General features: G+C 38.9%; 1 protein-coding gene across 4 annotated transcripts in view; it reads right to left on the minus strand.

The window, feature by feature from the left end:
* The window catches only part of dia (diaphanous related formin 1), a 513,998-nt gene that overhangs the window by 286,432 nt on the left and 206,492 nt on the right, over positions 1 to 21,074 (minus strand). For all 4 annotated transcript variants that reach the window (XM_067134775.2, XM_067134773.2, XM_067134774.2 and 1 more), the window contains 2 exons: positions 9,255 to 9,356; positions 6,738 to 6,934 (listed from right to left, as the gene is read on the minus strand). In XM_067134775.2, coding sequence (XP_066990876.2) covers positions 6,738 to 6,934; positions 9,255 to 9,356 — 299 coding nt within the window. The remainder of the gene's footprint in view (positions 1 to 6,737; positions 6,935 to 9,254; positions 9,357 to 21,074) is intronic.

Consider the following 21,074-nt stretch of genomic DNA (forward strand, 5'->3'; position numbering starts at 1 on the left):
ATTCATAAAGGTTACTGGCATGCGGCTGTATTATACAGCCTTCCGCACAGCACTTGCCAAGCAATTGCTGCAGAGTGCTGCTCTCCCGCCTAGCACAACAAAAGGAAGACCGTCCAGTCAAGACAGCCACCTGCGGCTTCAGGCAAAAGTATGGGGACATTTTCCAGTGCTTATTCCTCCAACATAAAGGAAGAAACATCCTTCAATGCCCTGCGAAGTGTGCAAGGCTCATAAAATAAGGTCCGAAGTGAGGCGAGTATGTGAAAAATGTGGTGTTCCACTTCATGTGAAGAGCTGTTTCAAAAAATAACACACGATGACTCACTAATGAAGACTGAAAAACAGTTAACGAACAGTAAGGCACTGATCTGTGATGTATATAGCTTTGTAAAAATACCACTTTTTGACCGATTCTCAATAAATAAAATTAAAGCACAATTCTTGAAAATAAATAGTTTTCTGCCCCTGCAGGTTAGACTATTAGTCAGGTTCCAGTGGGTTAATATTTGTTGTACGTTACAAATGAATAGACTTAACTAAGTAGCTTCAGTGAAGAGAAATTACTCTCTCGAACGGGTGGTTGACGGTCATGACAATACTATCTGTAGTATTAGACATGACAAAGTGGTCTCAGGGCCTGTACTACGACTGTCAGATAAACAGCCAGATACGTAGGCTGCAGTTTTGCAAACTAGAAGTTAAATATTTTCTTGCGTACTACCAACGGATTTTAACTACGGTATTGTAATGCGGAAGATGTAGTAACATTTTTATTGGGTTGGTAATAAGGTTACTGAAAATATAGTGAAATTTAGCGCGGTGGTATACGTGTTCCCTGGTGTTTTCGTTTGTTTAGCGCTATTCCTTTTGAAATTGTATTACTAGAATCCAATATCAGACTCTTATTAAGCTATAATGTGGAAGTCCAGGTCAAGAACAGAATTAGGACTGAAATCCACACATACGAAGAAATGTTAAAATTAATTAACTGTATAACGAAACTGTTTTAGAAAATAAAAAGACTGAGAATGTAACCTGGACGCAAAAGTTAAGATTCAGGTTATGTATCTTTTTTGTCTAGTACTATTTACGAGGTTGCGCGAAGTTTATATTCGTAATTAATACACTGATGCAGCGTAGGATCATTAATTTTATTATTAATTCAAAAATTGTTTGCTCATTGAATAAGTAGTTAGTTTCTTTCTTTTCAATACAACGTGAGAATAGTAACTGGCAAGCATTTATCTCACTTTAGCGTAAATACTTTTGTAGCAAGTTGTTATGAAGTAAAAGAAATATAACCTCCTTAACATCCTCATTCGACGAACGAATCGCCATGAACAGCGTCGTATACCTTTACTCAATATGTGCGTCGCGGATAGATTTGGAATAGAACCCACACTTTTGGCACGCATTTTAATGATTAGAAAATGTGTACTATCACCTCTAGTACCCTACCGACTACCATTTACAAAGTGAAAAAATGTTAGACTATTGGGACTCGAACCCACGAAAAACTGTTTATCATCAAACTTTGCTGCCTAAACGACCACGGCTACCCATGAAGCTTTGCGGTTGGCTGCTTGTGTACTACTCATATAGTCAATAGCAACAACTTATTACCTTGGGAAATCTTTAAGAATTCTGTGATAGCTGGACAGGAAGCATGACATACTTCATAAATATATACATAAATTACATTGTAACAACTTAATTTCGCACAGCATCATGCAGATGTAGATTCATTTTCATGAGTAGCCATCTTGATTCTTTACAGAAGCGTCCCCGATAAGAGCTAAGTCCCAGATAAGAGCGTTAACAGCCTCTCCATCTTCGGCATAGCTATACTCGAGAATATTTTCCCAGATAGCACATAAACGAAAGTCGTAGTACGCGGTTTCAACCGAACTTCCAGATAAATGTCCAAACTGCCAAATAAATTTATACCGCACTTTTATCTGGCTGTCGTAATACAGGCCCTCAGTGAACAAAACCTAATTTACTTTTGTAAATAAATACCCCATATTATCGTGGAGTTATTATAACATGTGAAGGGAACTAAATTCATATGTCTGTACTTAACCTCACCAACTTGTAAATGATTCTGACAATAGTAGGACATAACAAAACTTCTTATGCATTTGTCTCCTCTTACTTCATGTACTGAGAAACACACAAGTGAATCATTACTTTGAATTTAACTAAAACTGTGCCCAGTAAAGTTTCAAAACTGTGCCAAGTGATCAAACCATCTGTGATCTGCCAGACTTTTCAGAACTTCTAGTCATCACAGGAATTCGCATGGTTCCATGGTACAGAGAGCTGACCTATGGTGTGGGAAAGGAGTACCAGCACAGAGGGACATCACCTGGCACAACACAAAAGACATTCGCTCCTTTTTTCCAACTCTGGCTGTATTAAAGGTGATATGCAACTTGCCTTCTCTTATGAATAAACAAACAGTTCAATTTAAAAAGTTTATTTCAAAAACCTCTCTTTCTGCATGCATTTCAAGCATGGATCATACATGCCTTGCGTAAACCCATGCTCTACAAGCTAGGTAAATACAGGCATTCCTGGTACAATGTGTACAATTTATCCAAAATATTATTTTGTTTGGTTATATGGAGCGTATGGATCTTTCTGTGAAGACCACATAACAAAATATCCAATAGAATTGTTTAAAATAAACCAACAGCCACATCTCTCATATTATAATACTTCTTTACGGATACCTGACTAGTGCAAAATGAAAATCTTCAAAGAACAAAATTAACTTTCTGTAATAATCAGTATGATTAATATACAATTCAATTCATAATTTGTAACTGGCACTATACTCCCCCCTCCCACTCGATTTTTCAACCATTATAATACATTTGTCGCTCTCCTAGAAAATCAGCAATATATCAGAAGAGTCCACAATAATGGTATTCCCTATTGAACCAGGGTTGAGGTTTTCATCTAAGTAATCACATGGCAGCATCAGGAAAGACATCTGGTCTCAAACCCCCAGCCAAAACAATAATGAGCCTGGGTGGCTTTAGCGACCCCAGAAATGACTGGAATAATCCAAAGAAAGTTAAGTTGATATTATTGTTCTCATATGTTTTACTCGTTGAGACAATAAGGGTATCATTCCCATGCCCTTCAACTGCAATTGGAAACTATGATTCAAAAGGTACCCCAAGCATTCAACTAATGAGGCTTATGCTAACAGATGAAATTAACATTGAAAATGTATCATGTTAGTACTCAGCATAAAAGACATAACAAATTGTTTGGTTTAAGCATAATCCAAGTACAGAAAAGGTTACATTTTTGGTTATGCTGTGGAAGTTTGAAAAACATCTTGTGTCTTGATTTCAATACAACCTTCTGTATGTAATATTTAATAAAGATCCTCTAATATCACTGGTCTTTTTCTTCCATATGCAGCTAGGTTCCACAACACCATACATAAAATACAATCACTGACAAAGAAGTGTAGCACCTAGAAGGAGAGGAGGAAATGAAATTAAACTTCACCTGTTGAGAGGTTATGTGATTTTAGTTCAGTGATTACAAAATTAAGTGAAATGGATAACGAAGTTGGCAGTACGAGAAAACTGCTGGACCCCAATCAGTAGGATGTTGCACCCCCTTCAGCCTGGATGCATGCAGCAATTCAGTTAGAAAAGGTATCATGCAGGTGTCGTATCCCCTCCTGAGGCAAGTTGACCCACAACAATTACAGATGGCCCTCAATATCCTGAATATTGGCACTGGAACAGAGTTGTCATCTGAGCTGGTCCTAAATATGTTCTATCGGCAACAGATCAGGGGATGTTGATTGCCAAAGGAGTAGCTCGACATCATGCAGGCAGATCACAGACACGTTGACTGGTAGATACTTCTGGAATGCTGACGTTCAGTTCAGTACTGGAATTTTAATCCAGGTACCTATGCAGGGGCACCACGAGCAGGAATCAGCTTCTCAAGTGATTCATCACTTTGTGATTGCGGAGAGCAGCAGACGATCCAACATCTATGTCAGTGTGTTTTATGTCCTTCAATGTGCACTATGAAAGACTTGATTGCAGCCTCCCCCAATGCTATTGACGTCGCCCAATACTGGGCAAGCATCATCTAGCTCTTGAATATTGTTGCTCTATCTGTGATTGTATAATAGACTTGTATATTTGTATAGTAGAAATGTAGATGTTGCTTTTTGTTAAATATCTATAAGTTGATACTTCTGACACGAATAAAGAAAGAACAGACACGTTTCATATGAACATGAGCATCATCCTGTTGAAACATGGTACCAGGATACAGTCTCTTGAGAGGTAACACATGAGGACAAAGGATGTCTGTGACGTACTGTTGGGCCGTCAGTGTTCCCAGAATCACTACTAGAGGTGACTTGAAGTCACACCTGACAACTTCCAATACCATGACGCCAGGAGCAACACCGGTGTCTCTCTCCAAAACACTGGCAGAATGTGTCCTGTCCTCTCAGCACCTCACAATCGCAGTCAAGGATCATCTGACGTAATGCAGAACAGAGATTCATTGCTAAAAATGATGTGATACCACTCGTTAGCAGTCCATGCTTCCTGGGTACGGCATCATTCTAAAAGCAGCCATTAGCAGCAGCCTACACATGGAACGGCGATTGAGTAGTCCAGCAGGTGCTAGTCTCCAACCAAATGTGTAGGATGACATGGGATGCTGTAGTGAATCCATTCTTTGCACACGGATGGCAGGTGCAGACGTAAAGGGGTTATGGTGTGCTTAGAGCACAATACGACGGTCCTCCCTTGGTATGGTCAGACTTGATTGATCAGAACCTTGATGACGTGCATGGTTTTCCTCACATTCCCGTTCAGTCCAACATCAGGCCACTGTCACATCTGAATGCCCCACATGCCCATTGCACAATTAGACCAGCCAGCCATGTGTGCCCACAAAGGGGCCCCTTTCGAAATCTGTCAAGTGCTGGTAACGCTGTCTCAAACACAAACATGAGGCATTCTCCATAGTTCTTCATAGTGCTCACAAGCCATCTAACGCTCTGCACACCTGCTACATACCACACCAGGCCTAACAATACACTCACATGGTGACAACACTAATGCATTCTGGTGACCATTCTAGATGTCACAGGTCATTGCAACTCGAATCATTTACATACCCACCAATGACATGTGTACAAAATTATATCAATATTGGACCATTTCTTCCAGGTGCACAACATTTCTTTGTCAGTGAGTGTATATGAAGAACAGTTATAAAACTCAACCACTGTCTTTCTGTAGTGCACGCTGCATACAAACTTTGCTTCCGTCAACAGAGCACTAAGAAGGAGCACTGTGCTTATTCTCTACCAACAGTGTTACCATATTCTTATACTTAGTCACTACCCACGATTTTGTGTTCACTATTCCTTCTTGACAATTGGGTGGTAAACAACTGCTCAAGATGAGAAGATTAAACAGAGGTTCCTTGAAGACTCAAATGATGATGTTCGTGGTATTAAGGGGAATACTGATAAATCAGGATTGTGATACAGAGCAGCCTGCGAGTAGAGATCACAACAGTTCATAAAATTTCTGGTGATGAAGAAAGCCCTGACATACCAAACAATTCAGGGCCTCAATGATTTTGGACGTGACAAAGTTACTTTATGCAATGTCCATACTCCTCCCAAAAGCTGGCAAAGATTGAAAAGAAATGTTGTAATTCATCCATCAAGAGTGAAAAGAGGAGGGCAAAGTTCTAGGGTTACGTAGTATGAATCGTCATCAAGAGTGAAAAGAGGAGGGCAAAGTTCTAAGGTTACATAGTATGAATTGTGGTGAACGGTAACATGCTTGAAGAAACAGTGCATCATACAAATGACTGTTTACTTTATATTAGAGTTAATTATTCTCAGGAAAGTGATGCCAGTTGGCAATATGAGGCAAGCACACTGTTCATATCTGTAGCAAATGCCACGAAAATGCCATGTTGTAGAATGATGAAAATTACTAGAACAGGACTCGATAAAAGTAAGCATGTGATTTTTTTTTTTTTTTGCTAGGGGCTTTACGTCGCACCGACACAGATAGGTCTTACGGCGAAAGCATGTGATTATTTCAGATATTACCACTATTTAACTGTACAGTCTGCATTTATAATAGTAAAATTTCTGTTATGATATCTTAATACGACTTCAGATCCTTTTTTCTTATTTTGATCACACATAATAAGTTCAATGAAGGTTGTAAAAATGCTGCAAGTGTAAATTACCTGAAGGTGAGCACGACAAATTGCATTACACAAAGTGTCTCTACCATTGAAAGGTTAAATATTTGTAGGGTTCCCCAAAACAATAGCAAAACAAACAAGTTGTGAAACATTTGGAGATTTAACTGTGAATTTTATAATCCTAGCTGCCAGAACTCAAGAAAGGCCATAACTCTAAATATTACTCATGTCCTCTCTGGTAGGGCTAAAGCATGTGGACTATAAATGAGAACTAACATAAGTATTCCAATACATCCATTCCCTCACACTATATTGTCAACTGAAATGTTGAGTATCTCAAGGACAGAATATGGAGATATACTCACCGGTAGCTGAGTCAAGTGCCCGCAATAAATAAGAAATAGATACATAATTTATATAATGCAATGACTATGATAACAAATAACATATTTTTATAAAAATGAAAAAGAACATCTTAACATCTGCACTGATTATTAGATACTTACTTCCTGTAGCACTCATTGAGAATAGATAGAACCTGTTGTAATCCCTTTGTACCAAATTCTTGTAGCCAGGTGAGGGGATTGTTGGTGAGAGCAATACGTAGAGACTCGATACAGCTATACAGTTTATTAACGCTCAGATCAGGAGAAGAAAGATACAATATATAGCCTGCTGGTTTGTCAAATTTGTTACGGTTTTCCTGCAAATAAAAAAAAGAAAAGGGAAACTTACACACAGAACATAAAAAAGGCATACAAAAGATTTGGGAGTTTCACTAATAAATAATTTAGTACTGTAATTTGACAAATAATACAGAAACAATTTGGAGATACAGTACAACCTTGATAATTCAATATTGGTTAATTTAAAATCCCGCCTAATTCGAACAAGCTTTCATTTCCGGAAACATAAGGTACAGTTTTGCATGTTATTTAATTTGTTTAATTCGAAATACGGATAATTCGTAATTCGAAGAACAACATCAGTCCCATTACCAAAACTTAGACGTTTAATTCAAAACTGTCCTTACATTTAAAAGAATAATTTACATTCAAACTTTATCCACGCCATGAAAGAACGCAGGAATGTGCAGGGGTAGCATTCCGCACTTTCACATACTTTGGTGTGTCTACAGTGTGCTTCATATTTGCTAAGTTTGAGTGAAATCGTAATTCCTTTTCATTCAATGTTTTAAGGAACGCCACATATCACGTAGCAGCCAGTGTGTGGAGAAGCAGAATCCACAAACACTGGTGATGCCGATAGTTGGTGAAAAAGCTGTGCTCACATAATCAATTCATACGTACCGAACAATATTGTCAATGCCGATGACACTGCATTGTTTTTTTAATGCCGAGCCCAAACGGACTTACGGTTTTAAAGGACAGAAGTGCCAGCCGGGAAATCATACAAGGCTGGGGGTCCCTGTACTGTGTGACAATGCACATGTCCTCTCCTTCCAACTTTAACCAATACAGTCTTACAAATACTGATAAGGGTATACAATAGGTCCTCGACCAAGACAGACAGAGCATGCCATGTAGCGATGTTCTCTTATTGTTCTTATATTGGCTAGTGCCTTACCTTACTTGCACACATGATTACCACATGTTGCTGAACTCTACCCTTCTCTGCATCAAGGTAAGTTTTTTTTTAACGTCGCACTAACACATCGAAGGTTTTCGACGACGGAAGGGTGGGAGATTGGAAGGTCTCGGCCGTGGCCTTCATTAAGGTACAGCCCCAGTATTTGCCTGGTGTGAAAATGGGAAACCACAGAAAACCATCTTCAGGGCTGCCGAAAGTGGGGTTCGAACCCACTATCTCCTGAATGCAAGCTCACAGCTGCGCAACCCTAACTGCACGGCCACTTGCTCGGTTAAGGTCAGTTTCATTTATTTACAAAGGCTAGACTTCATTCAAGAGTAATTCCAATACACACTGTCTGGCAAAATTAATGGAACACTTGAATTTTCAAAGGAAAAAGCATTTTAAATTGTGAAACATTTGTTTTATTATTTACATTCATTATTTTTATGAAAAAATAATCTAAGTAATGTTATCTGTCTGTTATCGCTACCCTTAGTTACTCAGATAATTTTTTCATGAAAATAAGCAGTGTAATTAATAAAACAAATGTTTCACAATTTAACACACTTTTTCCTTTAAAACTTCAAGTGATCCATTAATTTTGCCGGTCAGTGTAATTGGTCTATTATTGAAAATTATAAATTTTCCAGCTAACTCATTCTTGGTGACAATTTGAGCTCATCTGTTGGCAATTAGCACAACTACCAAGAAACATGGCTAGAGCATGTAATGGACGCCACAGCAATGGCTACTTGGAGCCTCAGGCAGTGCCAATGCACTATGAAAGACTTGGTCTCTTTTATAAAAAGTATGCCTGTTAGGCCATAAGATGATATAATTTTGACTCCCCTAAAGAACTTGAAATATTTGTCGTCGATGAGTAAATTATTCATTCAGGACAAATATTTCAAGTTCCCTATGGGAATCAAAATATATATCATCATTTGGGAGTGTTCATATAATAATTTGTTAGCTGGTTTATTCACAGAGAGAGAGAGAGAGAGTGTGTGTGTGTGTGTGTGTGTGTGTGTTTTAATTTATCACACTCTGGTCTGTTTACAGAAGGGGAAAGACTTTGTTTAGGTGTTCTTATTTCAATGCAGTTGACAATGACATCTACCTGAATGGAATTTTGGGAGTGATGCCATATTTAATAAATTACAGTTAATGGGAGTTGCTGTTGACAAAGTAGGTCTAGAAAATATTGCATGATTTCTGATAGATATTGTTATAAAAGTAAATACATTTCTAGGTAGGTCCCCAGCATCAGTAAAAAACACATTTATCTCTCCCACATGTAATACAAGGTAAAATTTCTACAACTCACCTTTCTAAATTATGTACTTTGTGCTAAAGAACAATTGTGAATTTTTATATAAACACTCAAATTAATTTTATTTCTCCCCACTTCTTTTCATAGCTTTATTTACCTGTGATAAGCCCTTGTAATGCATGACAAGCATCTGCCTTTTGACTTCCAGAGTCTGGAGACGAAGGGGTTGTTTCTTCTCCTCAGAGAGATTCATGTCATTCTGAAAACAAGAAAAAAATTGCAATTTTAGATATTCGAATAAGTAATTTGCTTTATCTCTCTTCATTATACTAATTAAAATGGGATGGGATGGGATGGGATGGGATGGGATGGGATGGGATGGGATGGGATGGGATGGGGACTTTCTACAGCTTTATCCTGAAATGCAATAATGTTCCTAAACATGTGAAACCTTATTGAAACCATTCATTGAAAATCTAGTTTCTCCTTGATGTTTTGTTTTTTGATGTCTGTCCTCTTCCCACACTAACACGTCACTGTGTTAATCTTTGTATATGTTTGCACCTTTGTTCCTACTTTTCTATATATTCTTCTCTGGTTCTCTCATTACAAGAAGGAACTCAAACACAAACTGAAAATAACCACTTAAAAACCAAAACTTAGAAGAGGTGTTTTGCAGGGATCTCCTTTATCTCCAGCATTATACAATTTGTAGGTAAGGGTTATTCTGCCCGAAGGCAGGTCTGAACCTCCGCAGAGGTGTTCCTGAGCCGGTGTTTACGTGCGGTAGGGTGGCCAGTTCCTTTCCGCTCCTCCATTGCCTTACCCCCCACCAACAGCGCGTGGCAACCCAACAAACTCCTGACCACACCCAATGTTGCTTAACTTCGGAGATTTCACGGGATCCGGTGTTTCAACACGGCTACGGCCGTTGACATACAATTAGTAAAGTAGCCATATTTTGGAAAAAAATTCACCAAGGAGCCTGTTGCAGCCTGATTTTAAGCCGTCAGCAGTCCATTCATTCATTCATTTATTTAGCTTCCATAGACTGTACAATTACATATTTTGAAATATGCCTACAGTATAGGAGTTGTCAAGTGATTTCCTAATACTAACAATAATATATGCACAACAATGAACATTTTGAAAAAGAACAGAAACACCACATACCTCAATGTTAGGACAGCACATCTTAATTTTTTTAAATAATATTAATAACCAATATTTACAAGACAAAATAAAAATATATTGGTGTGGTGTTAATAATGTGAACATAGTCAATGTGACATTAACATAATTTTAAGGCTATATACTACATTACAAGTTAATAAGTAGTAGCATCATTACCAGCACTTCATCATGTATTCTTCTGTACTGTAGAAGCAGCTACTCAGCAGGAGATTTTTTAAAGCTGTGGTAAATGAACTGACGGGACTAATATATTTAATCGTATTTGGAAGCTTATTATACAATCTGATTCCAACAGAGTCTACATGTCTCAAGGCAACGGTTTTACTCTTGTGTTCGATAAAAATATTATTCTTGTTCGCGTCTGGTAATTGTGATTGTCAAAATTCTTTCTGAAGTGATCAATATTTTTTTTCACGTGTAGAATGCATTGCATGATGTATATACTTGGTACTGGGAGTATCCTTAGTCTCTTAAATAATGGTCTGCAATGATCTAACCTGTTACGTCTCAGGCTTAGTCTTAGGCTTCACAGACGATACCATCATCGGAAAGGAACAATTAGCTCCTAATCTTGCATGAATGGCAGTTCTAGGATTCAATGAGAGTGGTTTGAATACACTGGTCGGTGTGTATGTTCAGTCCTCAGCCCGAAGACTGGTTGGATGCTCAACAGCTCCACCATTAGTTGTCATAGATGGCCTAGGAATCACTGAAGAGGTGTACTGGGGAAATGAGGAGTGAGGTAGTTTATCATTGCTTTCCTCACTGAGCCAGAAGTTGCTATTGCACATCAGTCAGCCAAGCCCACTGAAATGCATGCACCAACAGACCCTATGAGCAACATTTTCACACCAATCATAACAGGGACTGGCTGCATAAGGAATGGCATTCCTAGCATTGCCCATACCTCAGTCACTTTCATATTGTCAATGCCAAGGATAAGACTGTAACAGAACAATGAAAGTAATAAAAAATGGTCTAGCGCATACCAGAAAACATAGAGTACTGTAAAAACTAGGTTTCACCAGCAAACAAACAAAAAACTTATTTTCTGTCACAATAACAAACACACTGTTTCTGGAAGATAATTCACCCAAGAATCCAGATTTCTGCAGAATTTCTGTATCAGCCTCTATTTGCTTTGTTCTTTTGCTAGTGGTTTAACACTGCACTAACACACTGAAGGTTTTTGGTGACACAAGGATGGGAAAGGCTAGGACTGAAAAGGTAGCAGTCATGGCCTTAATTAGGTACAGTCCCAACATTCACATGGTGTGAAAATGGGAAACCACAGAAAACCATTTTCAGGTCTGCCGACATTGGTACTTGAACCCACCATCTCCCGTGTGCAAAGCTCACACCTACACAACCATAACCGCACGACCAACTTATTCAATGTTATTCAATGTCAGCCTATGCATTAAATGTATCGGCACAAAGACACACTCTTGCAACAAGAGTTCCAAATGTAAACAGCAACACAAACAAAAATTCAACATAGGAATAAAGAAAAGTGAAGAAACACACCTAAAAATATTTCCTTGCAAGATTTTCTGAGATACTTTGCCTCAGGAACATCCCTTCGTAAAGTCCAGCAGTATTCTGACAACACTGCAGCACTCCAATTGTCTTGATAAGAATTTTCTGTTTGGGAAATGTCCTGGTGGAACTGTTCACCATGTTTGTCACTTACAGTGCTGTGGTTATCCGGGAAGAAGTTCAAATGACCATTTGAGAAATGTAGTTTAAGTGACATATTACTTTCCATACAGTGGTAGATATCAGTAGTTCATGTACAATATTGCGATAGTTCTCTGGCTTATGGTTGCCTAAAACGTTCTCGCAGATACTTGTCAAAGACAGCCATACCATTTTTCTTACATCAATCAAAAAACAGCCTGTACAGTGGCCATGATTATTAAGGATTCAAGTCTATACGGTCTGACAATGCGGTTAGTTGGTTTGAGTCCTGTTGGTCAAAAAAGTTTCATCTTCAGAATATTGGCCGGCAAGGAAGGAGAGGTGGTGGTATACAATTTCTGATCACTAGATTGCATGCCAAAGGCCTGGATTTAATTCCAAACCACTCTACAGTATTTATACGGAATAAGAGCAAATGATGTTGCTGATGGTAATTTGTCTGTCAGATGGGGATATAAAGCTTTGAGCAGACCCCTTGGTGCTATTTGACAGGAGTAGCCTATGTTCTGGAACTGGACCTCACCCTCTCGCTACCTCACTACCACCATCATCATCCCACATCCAGACACCCGGTAGCCCATGGGCAGCAAATAGAAACATATCCTCAAACACTCCTGGCACTAAAAGTCATATAATAAATAAAAATAAATTCAACTATTCAAGGAAATGTTCACCAGCTGTTAATTCCCTAATTTGGGGTCCTAGAAATATTCCTTCCTTTATTTTTGTTCTCAAGAAGTCCCTCGCCTGTCTAATGAAATTGGGACTCCATTAAGCCTATAGGTCTGACAATTGCTTAAAATGTTCTGAGCTCGATAAATTGTGTGAAGCACGTTGCTACCCTATTTATACACAGTCCCAGCGAGGATCCCCGCTCTATCGGGTTAGGGACCACTGGTGGATTGTATAGTCCTCGTCACCCGAGCGCAAGGAGGGCCACGACTCAGAATATATCCGAGATGACCACTCCTATTCCATAACAACTGATATCCCAACTCTTCGGAGCACTTGCTAGACCACTCAAATGTTGCCCATTGTTCACAAACTAGGACGTGAATACAGCAACCTATACTTCGAAGTTATGCTAAGTTTCATAGATCTAGAGAAGGCACATGCTAGAGTACCTAGGGAAAAGATGATAAAGACTTTGGGATTAAGGTTAGATTATTAAAAGCAATAAAAGGCATTTACGTTGGCAATAGGGCTGCAGTGAGAATTAATGGTAGTTCTTGATTCAAGGTAGTTACATGGGTTAGACAAGGCAGTAATTTTTCAACTTTATTGTTCATAGTTTATATGGACCATATACTGGAAGGTATACAGTGGCAGGGAAGCATTTAGTTAGGTGGAAACATAGTAAGCAGTGTGGCCTATGCCAATAACTTGGTCTTAATGGCAGACTGTTCTCAGAGACTGCAGTCTATCTTGCTATGAGTATGATATGAAAATTAGCCTCTCCAAGACAAAGTGATGTCAGTAGGTAAGAGAATTGGAAGTCAGGTTGAGACTACAAAGCTGGAACAAGTAGACCATTTCAAGTACCGTATTTAGGATGTGTAATCATCCACGATGCTTGTATAGTATACAGTTATAGTGAGATAATCAAGGTGCAAGAAAGGTGCTGTAGTGAGCTTGCAGTTACGATCCAAAGTATTCTATAAGAAAGAAGTCAGCTTCTGGACAAAACTATCTTCAAGCCAGTCTATTTTCATTTTTTTTACCATTGGCTTTACGTTGTACATACACGGCTAGATCTTACGGCGACAATGGGATGGAAAAGGCCTAGGAGTTAGAAGGAAGTGGCCATGGCCTTAACTAAGGTACAGACACAGCATTCACCTGGTGTGAAAATGGGAAACCACAGAAAACCATCTTCAGGGCTGCCAACAGTGGGGTTCAAACCTGCTATCTCCCGAGTAATGGATACTGGCCGCAATTAAGCAACTGCAAAAACAAGGTTGTAAAATTTAATCTTTATTTTGATTATTCTAAATCATTTCTAACAAAATATTTGCCTGGGAGATGTTACAAGTGATTTTACACCCTTAACATTCATTACAGCTTTGGGAAGTAATCATTCAGCAGGATGTACAAATTTAGCCCATTTTTCTTTACTACACTATTCTTGAAAAAGGAATAATGACCCAGCGTGACATGCAAATTCTTTATTCAATTAATCTCAGCTTTCAAGTTATTTGCAATTTCTCGCACTTTTTCTTGTAACATTGGCCCGGCCCAATCACTCACAGTTTCTTTCCTTGAACACATTTGAACCAATCATATACCGCAATGTTCACTTCTGCAAAAACTGATTCCCTCTTTCATTTCATTCCTTGATTCCTATACTTACTTAAAATGTCATTTTATTCTTCACAATTCTGTTTTCCCGGAGTTTAATTTTTCAGGGAGTTTCTCTCACTGAAAGTCCTTCCGCACTGCATTTGTTTTGTCTCAAGATCTAAACACGCTCGTCCTTCTTACTCGTGTTTCAGTAGAATAGCAAACACTCGAAAACGAGTAGGCTGGTCTTCCAATCAGAACTCCTCTTCATCTGTGAGTCCGTAGGTGACTGAACAGCCCAATACAGGAGGCACAGAATTTTCCGCAGAGATGGCAGATAGTCCCAGGTTGAGCAGCCATTGTTCTCCTATTTCGTTCTTTTTCCTTCCTTCGTTGCCATCAGTACAGAACCCAGAGTTTGAAGAGGCTGCTTTAAAAGAAATAACAATGATAATCCATGAACTAGTATGAGGTCTGCTGCGAGGAATGTTGGCGCTTCACATATGACGATGTGGAGGGTAGGAAAGGACTAACGACTGTTGCACCCTTATTGATAGCAATCGATGCAAGAACTAACACTGCTGGTTGCCCACTTTACAAGATGGGTCTTAAAGAGCTGTGGGAATATTTCATACTTCTTTAGCTACATTTACGATAAAATGCGTGGCAAACTCCAGAAATCGGCATTTTAGTACAGAAGAAAACCCTCATGTGACAGTAGTGAGCAATGTTTAATGGGCAATTGAAATGCTATGGTATTTCTGCCTCAACAATCAGCACATGAAAGTCTGTCAAGTTTAAATGAACTACCTGACCTCGACCTTATCAGTGAAAACCTGAGTTATGAATGAATTGATGCAAGATATATTGGAAAATCCCTTGGTAACTTTTGACTAGGCAGTCACTGGTAGCATTCCCGGCAACTAGAATTTTCAGAATGGACAATAATTAGGATATACGATGACCCTAATAAAAGGTCTGGAAAGAGCCCTGTACAGAACAATAAACTTTATTTCTACTTCAGCATTCCTATGTACGTTTCATCTCTCTTTTCCTTGGACTCGAAATAGTATAAACACTGAAAAGGAAATCGCATATGTCTGCAGAATGATATTAAACCTTATGAAATCTTTGTGTAAAGAAAGTGTCCTGGAACGCGTATAAAGTGTCTGCTTAAGAGAAGTGGATGAGACTAATGGTGATGTCCGCTGTCCGGAATTCGAGGTGTTCACTTAAATGAGGCTTATTAAACATGTCTTATATAAAATAAACTCGGTTCCGTGGAAAACTGTCCATGAAGAGAGGTGTCCGCTGAATAAAGGTGTCTGTTAGGGGAGATTCAAATAATATATTTGACTTGAAAACTGCAAGTACTATCCTGAGGGACTTGTTTTGATTATCAATGCTAAAGTCAGAATATGCTAGAGTGCAGGATCATTACTTCAAGATCTTCACTGAAACCTTTTAATGTGGCGAAATGTAACCCACTTCTATTAATTTCTTATAAACGTTTATGACTATTGAAAAAATTTATTTCATAGTTAAGACCCACCTTCCCTAATCACAGTTTTATGAGATTTCCTTTAACCCCTTTAAACCTTTCTGCTGCTGATTTTCATTAACACTGAAAGTTTTAATTCTTGTTTTGGGCTATTTTTTGTGTAATTACATGATTATTATTATAATACTCCCTATTTCAGTTACGCACATCTATTTTCGGTTTTTTTTGTCGCTAACTAAACTCTTAAAATCTAAGCTACTTATTTAATTTAAAACGGTTTTATGTTCCTAACTTGGTTTCAGAATGTTTAAAGAAATGTGATGTAAGCGGTCACCTAAATTATATGTTTAATTGTGGTTTTAACATTACCTGGATCATTGTAATGATTTCTTTTATTGTCCAGTATTGGTAATTTTGGGGGGAAGAATCTTGGTCACCAGTTAATTTACCTCATTATTATTATTATTATTATTATTATTATTATTATTATTACAGTCCTTACAAAGAGCCTCCGTAGCTCAGGCGGCAGCGCGCCAGCCTCTTACCGCTGGGTTCCGTGGATCAAATCCCGGCCACTCCATGTGAGGTTTGTACTGGACAAAGCAGAGGCAGAACACATTTTTCTCTGGGTACTCAGGTTTTCCCTGTTATCTTTCATTCCAGGAACGGAACACTCTCCATTACCATTTCATTTCATCTGTCATTCATCAATCATTGCCCCCAGAGGAGTGTGACAGGCTTCAGCAGCCGGCACAGTTTCTGTCCTCGCCGCTAGATGGGGGCTTCATTCCATTCCTAACCCAGTCGAATGACTGGAAACAGGCTGTGGATTTTCATTTTCAGTCTTTACAAACACCTACTTCTGAAATACTTGTCACTGAATTAAGTAATTATTATTTATCCATTCACATCATTGTCATTTCATGTCTACCAATAAATTTTGTGAATTTGAGTATCTGGTTTAATTTGAGTAGATTAGCGCAGCATCTCATTGACTTACTCTTTCACGTTTTGGCATTTAATTTTGTTCTGCTTTCTAGACCCCACACTTTCACGTCAGTTTTGATGTATTACTCTGGCCGGATTACTGCAAAGGTAAGTGGTTTTTTTTTGCTAGTGGCTTTACATCGCACCAACACAGATAGGTCTTATGGCAATACGAGTAAGTTTGCTTACTTTAACTGTATTCTTGCTGTGTGATTTATCTGCATTTTGTTTCCTGTGAATATCCGGTCTGGGTTGAAACTGTAATGCGATTGGGGCTAATTGCGAGCTAACCCAGTGATTTTTCTAATAAGTATATGCAATTTGGCTCTAATTGCCTTTGGGTTGGCTCTATGGTGTTGTGTGCTCACCATCTGCTAAATGGCAACGTTGTCTACGTCTGAGGTAGGTTTCAGTGTTATCAAATCAGTACAACTTGCGCTGTTGCGATGTAAAGATGGTGGCACCACTATCTGTTTGTACCAAGGAAGAACAGCGCATAGTGGGGTATTTGGCCGATTTAGGCGGCCAAAATTATTTTTGTTGTTCAGCTGAAATAAGACATTCCGTTATATGTAGTTATTTGAATTTTAAGTAACTGAGGGCATGTGCAGGTAGAAAAAAATTGGTTTTCACATTTTGATGGACTGACTTATTCATGTTATATTATTCGTGCCACGGTAAAAATATTTTCTTTATGGCCATGGCTGCTTCCTTTCCACTCCTAGGCCTTTCCTATCCCATCATCGCCCGAGACCTATCTGTGTCAGTGCGACATAAAACAAATTGTAAAAAAAATCTATTATTCTTAAAGTACACGAGTTGCAACACAATGGTAAAAGTTACCAGAAATGTACAATTTTCCTCATTTTGTCCCTCTGAGTGTCATGCCTGCGACATCTGAAGGTTTATGATGAACACCAAGGTTCCTCGTCAGAAGATACATCCTCCTCGTCTTTGTCTGAGAATTCATTAGGATTGGAATCACTCGGTGCAGGTGGAAGTAGCATCTCCAATGTCACTTTCAAAAACGGTTTTGTCCTCTGTCTAGATAGTGGCCTCATTCCGGTCAAAAGAGGATTGGAACATAGAAGAAGTCATTTAAGTACATCCAGGTTACAAGATTCTCCAGCGAACTTTTTGCATATCGTTCGCGATACAAGCGAAAATACTTATTTCGTCTTTCAGTGGCCTCTTCAGACAGCTGACCTATTGAAAGTAGAATGTTGTTTATCACTGTAGGACCATGAATGAGGATTCTGTGAACTGCAGGTGTCATCAGTCGCCATAGATACAGTATAACTGTATCTTCGTATCTTTATTTTTTCCAGATGTTACAGATTTTCAACCTTAATCTTTACAGAGAAAATAGAAAGAACAAAACCAAATGAAGACAATCAAAACTAGAAAATAGAAAACATTATGAAGGTACAAATAAACCCTAATAAACAAAACTCCTTGGCAAAACGGCAAACACAAAACAGAACAAAATAAAAACAAAAAACAATAGCCTGCCTCTCATATCCTGGTTGAATCAGCAAGTCTTAATCCCCATCTTTAACTCTCGCCGGCCATGACCTAGAGCAATGCATAACCTCGTCCTTGAATCATATTTCATTGATTCCCGACAAGGTTGCATGCTCCAGGCCGCGACCTGCCTCACCGTAATCTAAGACCTTTGCTAATACACCCCACTTCCCTCCCGTAACCTGCTGATGCTAATGCCTTACATTCCTCCTTTCTTCTTACTTAATTACCTAGAAACCCAATATTGACAACACAAGTTATTTAATCATATAAAACCAAGATGTCAAATTCCTTCACACACTGTCATAACCTATTTAATTTCAAGTTCAATTGTCTCTTTTGCATTCTCACACGTCCGCTTCTTTTAAATTTTTTACATAATTTCTTCACTGCGCTTAAATATAAATTTAAATTCCCTACCCTATTCCATTCTTTTATCACCCAACCAAAAATTTTCTGATCATTAACATTCTATTTCAATAGTTCCTGCTGACTTTCACTCAATATTTTCAATCTCATTTTTTTTTGTTTCTATACATCTTCCTGACAAATGCAGGTCTCAATTCACTTCTCCACACAATAAACATAATGAATTATCTTTATTTCTAATCCACCTCTTATTTTTATATAAGCCCAAAATCGACCATAGTAGACCTCTTCTCACAGCTCTATCTACATTACCAATGTGGGCCGATGACCATCGATGTTAGGCCCCTTTAAAGAACAAGCAAGCAACATTACCAATGTTTATCCTCGATACTTGACTCATCCTATTAAATATACTTACAAACGCTCTCTTCCTACATTCCTCCATCTGTCGTTGCAGATGGATATCCTTTACCCTCATTAAAGTCATTCTCCTAATTCTACTACACCTTTTATCCCAAACCGTATGCCATATGTATCCCATACCCATTCTTTCTACGTACATTTTTATCTTCGATAGCCAGCTCCCAACATACATACTTTTCATCTGTTGCTGATAAGCAGATTGAAGCACTATACTCCCCTCCCCTCTCTTTAATCTTATTGAATAATTCAGTACCCTCTTCACAAATTCAACTTCTATATACTCCCCATGAATTACTATCGCCCACGTGTTTGCTGTACACTCCAGGAGTCGCATCAATGTCTTACGAAATTTACATGTAATCTGAATTAGCATATCTCTTCCTTCCTCTACACCCCATAGTTCAGCTCCATAGAGTACTCTGCTCAAAACTAACGTATTGAACACCTTCCTTTGAATACTATAATTTATTCCCAGGTACTTGGTCTCCAAAATCTTAATGACTGGGAGAGCCACCACCCCCCTAAATCTATAACATTTCCACCCTGCGATGTAATATACGTCAGTTTCTCTTTCCTATCCCGTTACCACCAGCCGTTCAAAATATAAAAATTGCCTGCAGCGCACAATTCTAACAGTTTTAACCCATAACTATTCCTTTCTTTATCTTCACTACATCTTATTCCCCTCATCATCCACTTACCCTCTTTGCTATATGTTGGACAAAGGTCGCTTATCCTAGCATTCCAGTCACCGAATAAAAACATCCCATCTTCTTCATATTTCCCCCAATGACACTTATTTCCAATAATAAATCCTCAAAAAATGTTTCACTAGAGTATGGCAAGCCCTTGGGGTGACAGTATAGAAAAGCAATGCACACTTCTCTCTCACTTTCTCACTCCCCATACTGAATCATCCATATACCTCTCCAATCTCATTTTCAATGTCTTCAACTAATTCACGAATTCCTTCCTTCATTAAAACAACTAAACCTCCCGACGCCCTGGCCTTCGCCCGCTCTTTCTTATTTAACTTGTACTTGACCACAAACCCCCTCCAATTTAACACCTTCCCTATTTCTAACCACGTCTCTAAAAGCGCCACAATCTCGAAGCTTTCTACTAATTTTATTACTTCTTTATTACCCATCTTACTTAACAATCCATCAATATTCACAATCTTCCAATCTAGTTATAACATATCCTCCTCTGCATCCCCACTTCCCCTCTTATTTTTACTCTCCTCAGCTACATTACTTGATTTACTTCTTTTTATTATGGCCCTCTCGCTTTCCACTTCTATTCCATCATTTTGTAACGCTCCTTAACTGCCTTTTCCTCCGAACCTTTTCTTTCTCCACAGGTCCCTTAAACTCAGACTTCTCCCTTTGCCCAAGGCCTCTTTTCTTTACAATTTGTTTTACATCGCGCTGACACAGATAGGTCTTATGGCGACGATGAGATAGAAAAGGCCTAGGAGTGGGAAGGAAGCAGCCGTGACCTTAATTAAGGTACAGCCCCAACAATTGCCTGGCGTGAAAAAGAGAAATCACGGAAAACCAATCTTCAGGGCTACCGACAGTGGGGTTCAAACCCACTACCTCCCGGATGCAAGCTCACAGCTGCGCGCCCCTAAACGCACGGCCAACTCGCCCGGTCCCATCACGGCCTCTCTTCTTTTTTTTTTTTTTTCCTTGCGTACCTTCACCTTTTCCATGCACATGCACACTGTTGACGGTACTTGCAGTTCCTCCACTGAAATCTCCTGACTTCTCGTTTCCGTTCCTGAGCTGCCCTGGATTCTGTCCTCTACCATGCACCTGCCTCTAGCCTCGTTATGTCCCTCCGTTCACTCTGCGACCTTTCTTTCACCTTGCCTCTTTGCCATACACTCTTCCTGTTTTTAAGCTTTTCATCCATTTCCTGTAGCTTAGCCACTGAGCAAGTTCCAACCCATCTTCCATTTGTCATAACCAGCCGTTGGCCCCTGATGTATGC

This window comes from Anabrus simplex, chromosome 1, assembly GCF_040414725.1.
Source record: "Anabrus simplex isolate iqAnaSimp1 chromosome 1, ASM4041472v1, whole genome shotgun sequence".
Lineage (NCBI taxonomy): Eukaryota > Metazoa > Arthropoda > Insecta > Orthoptera > Tettigoniidae > Anabrus > Anabrus simplex.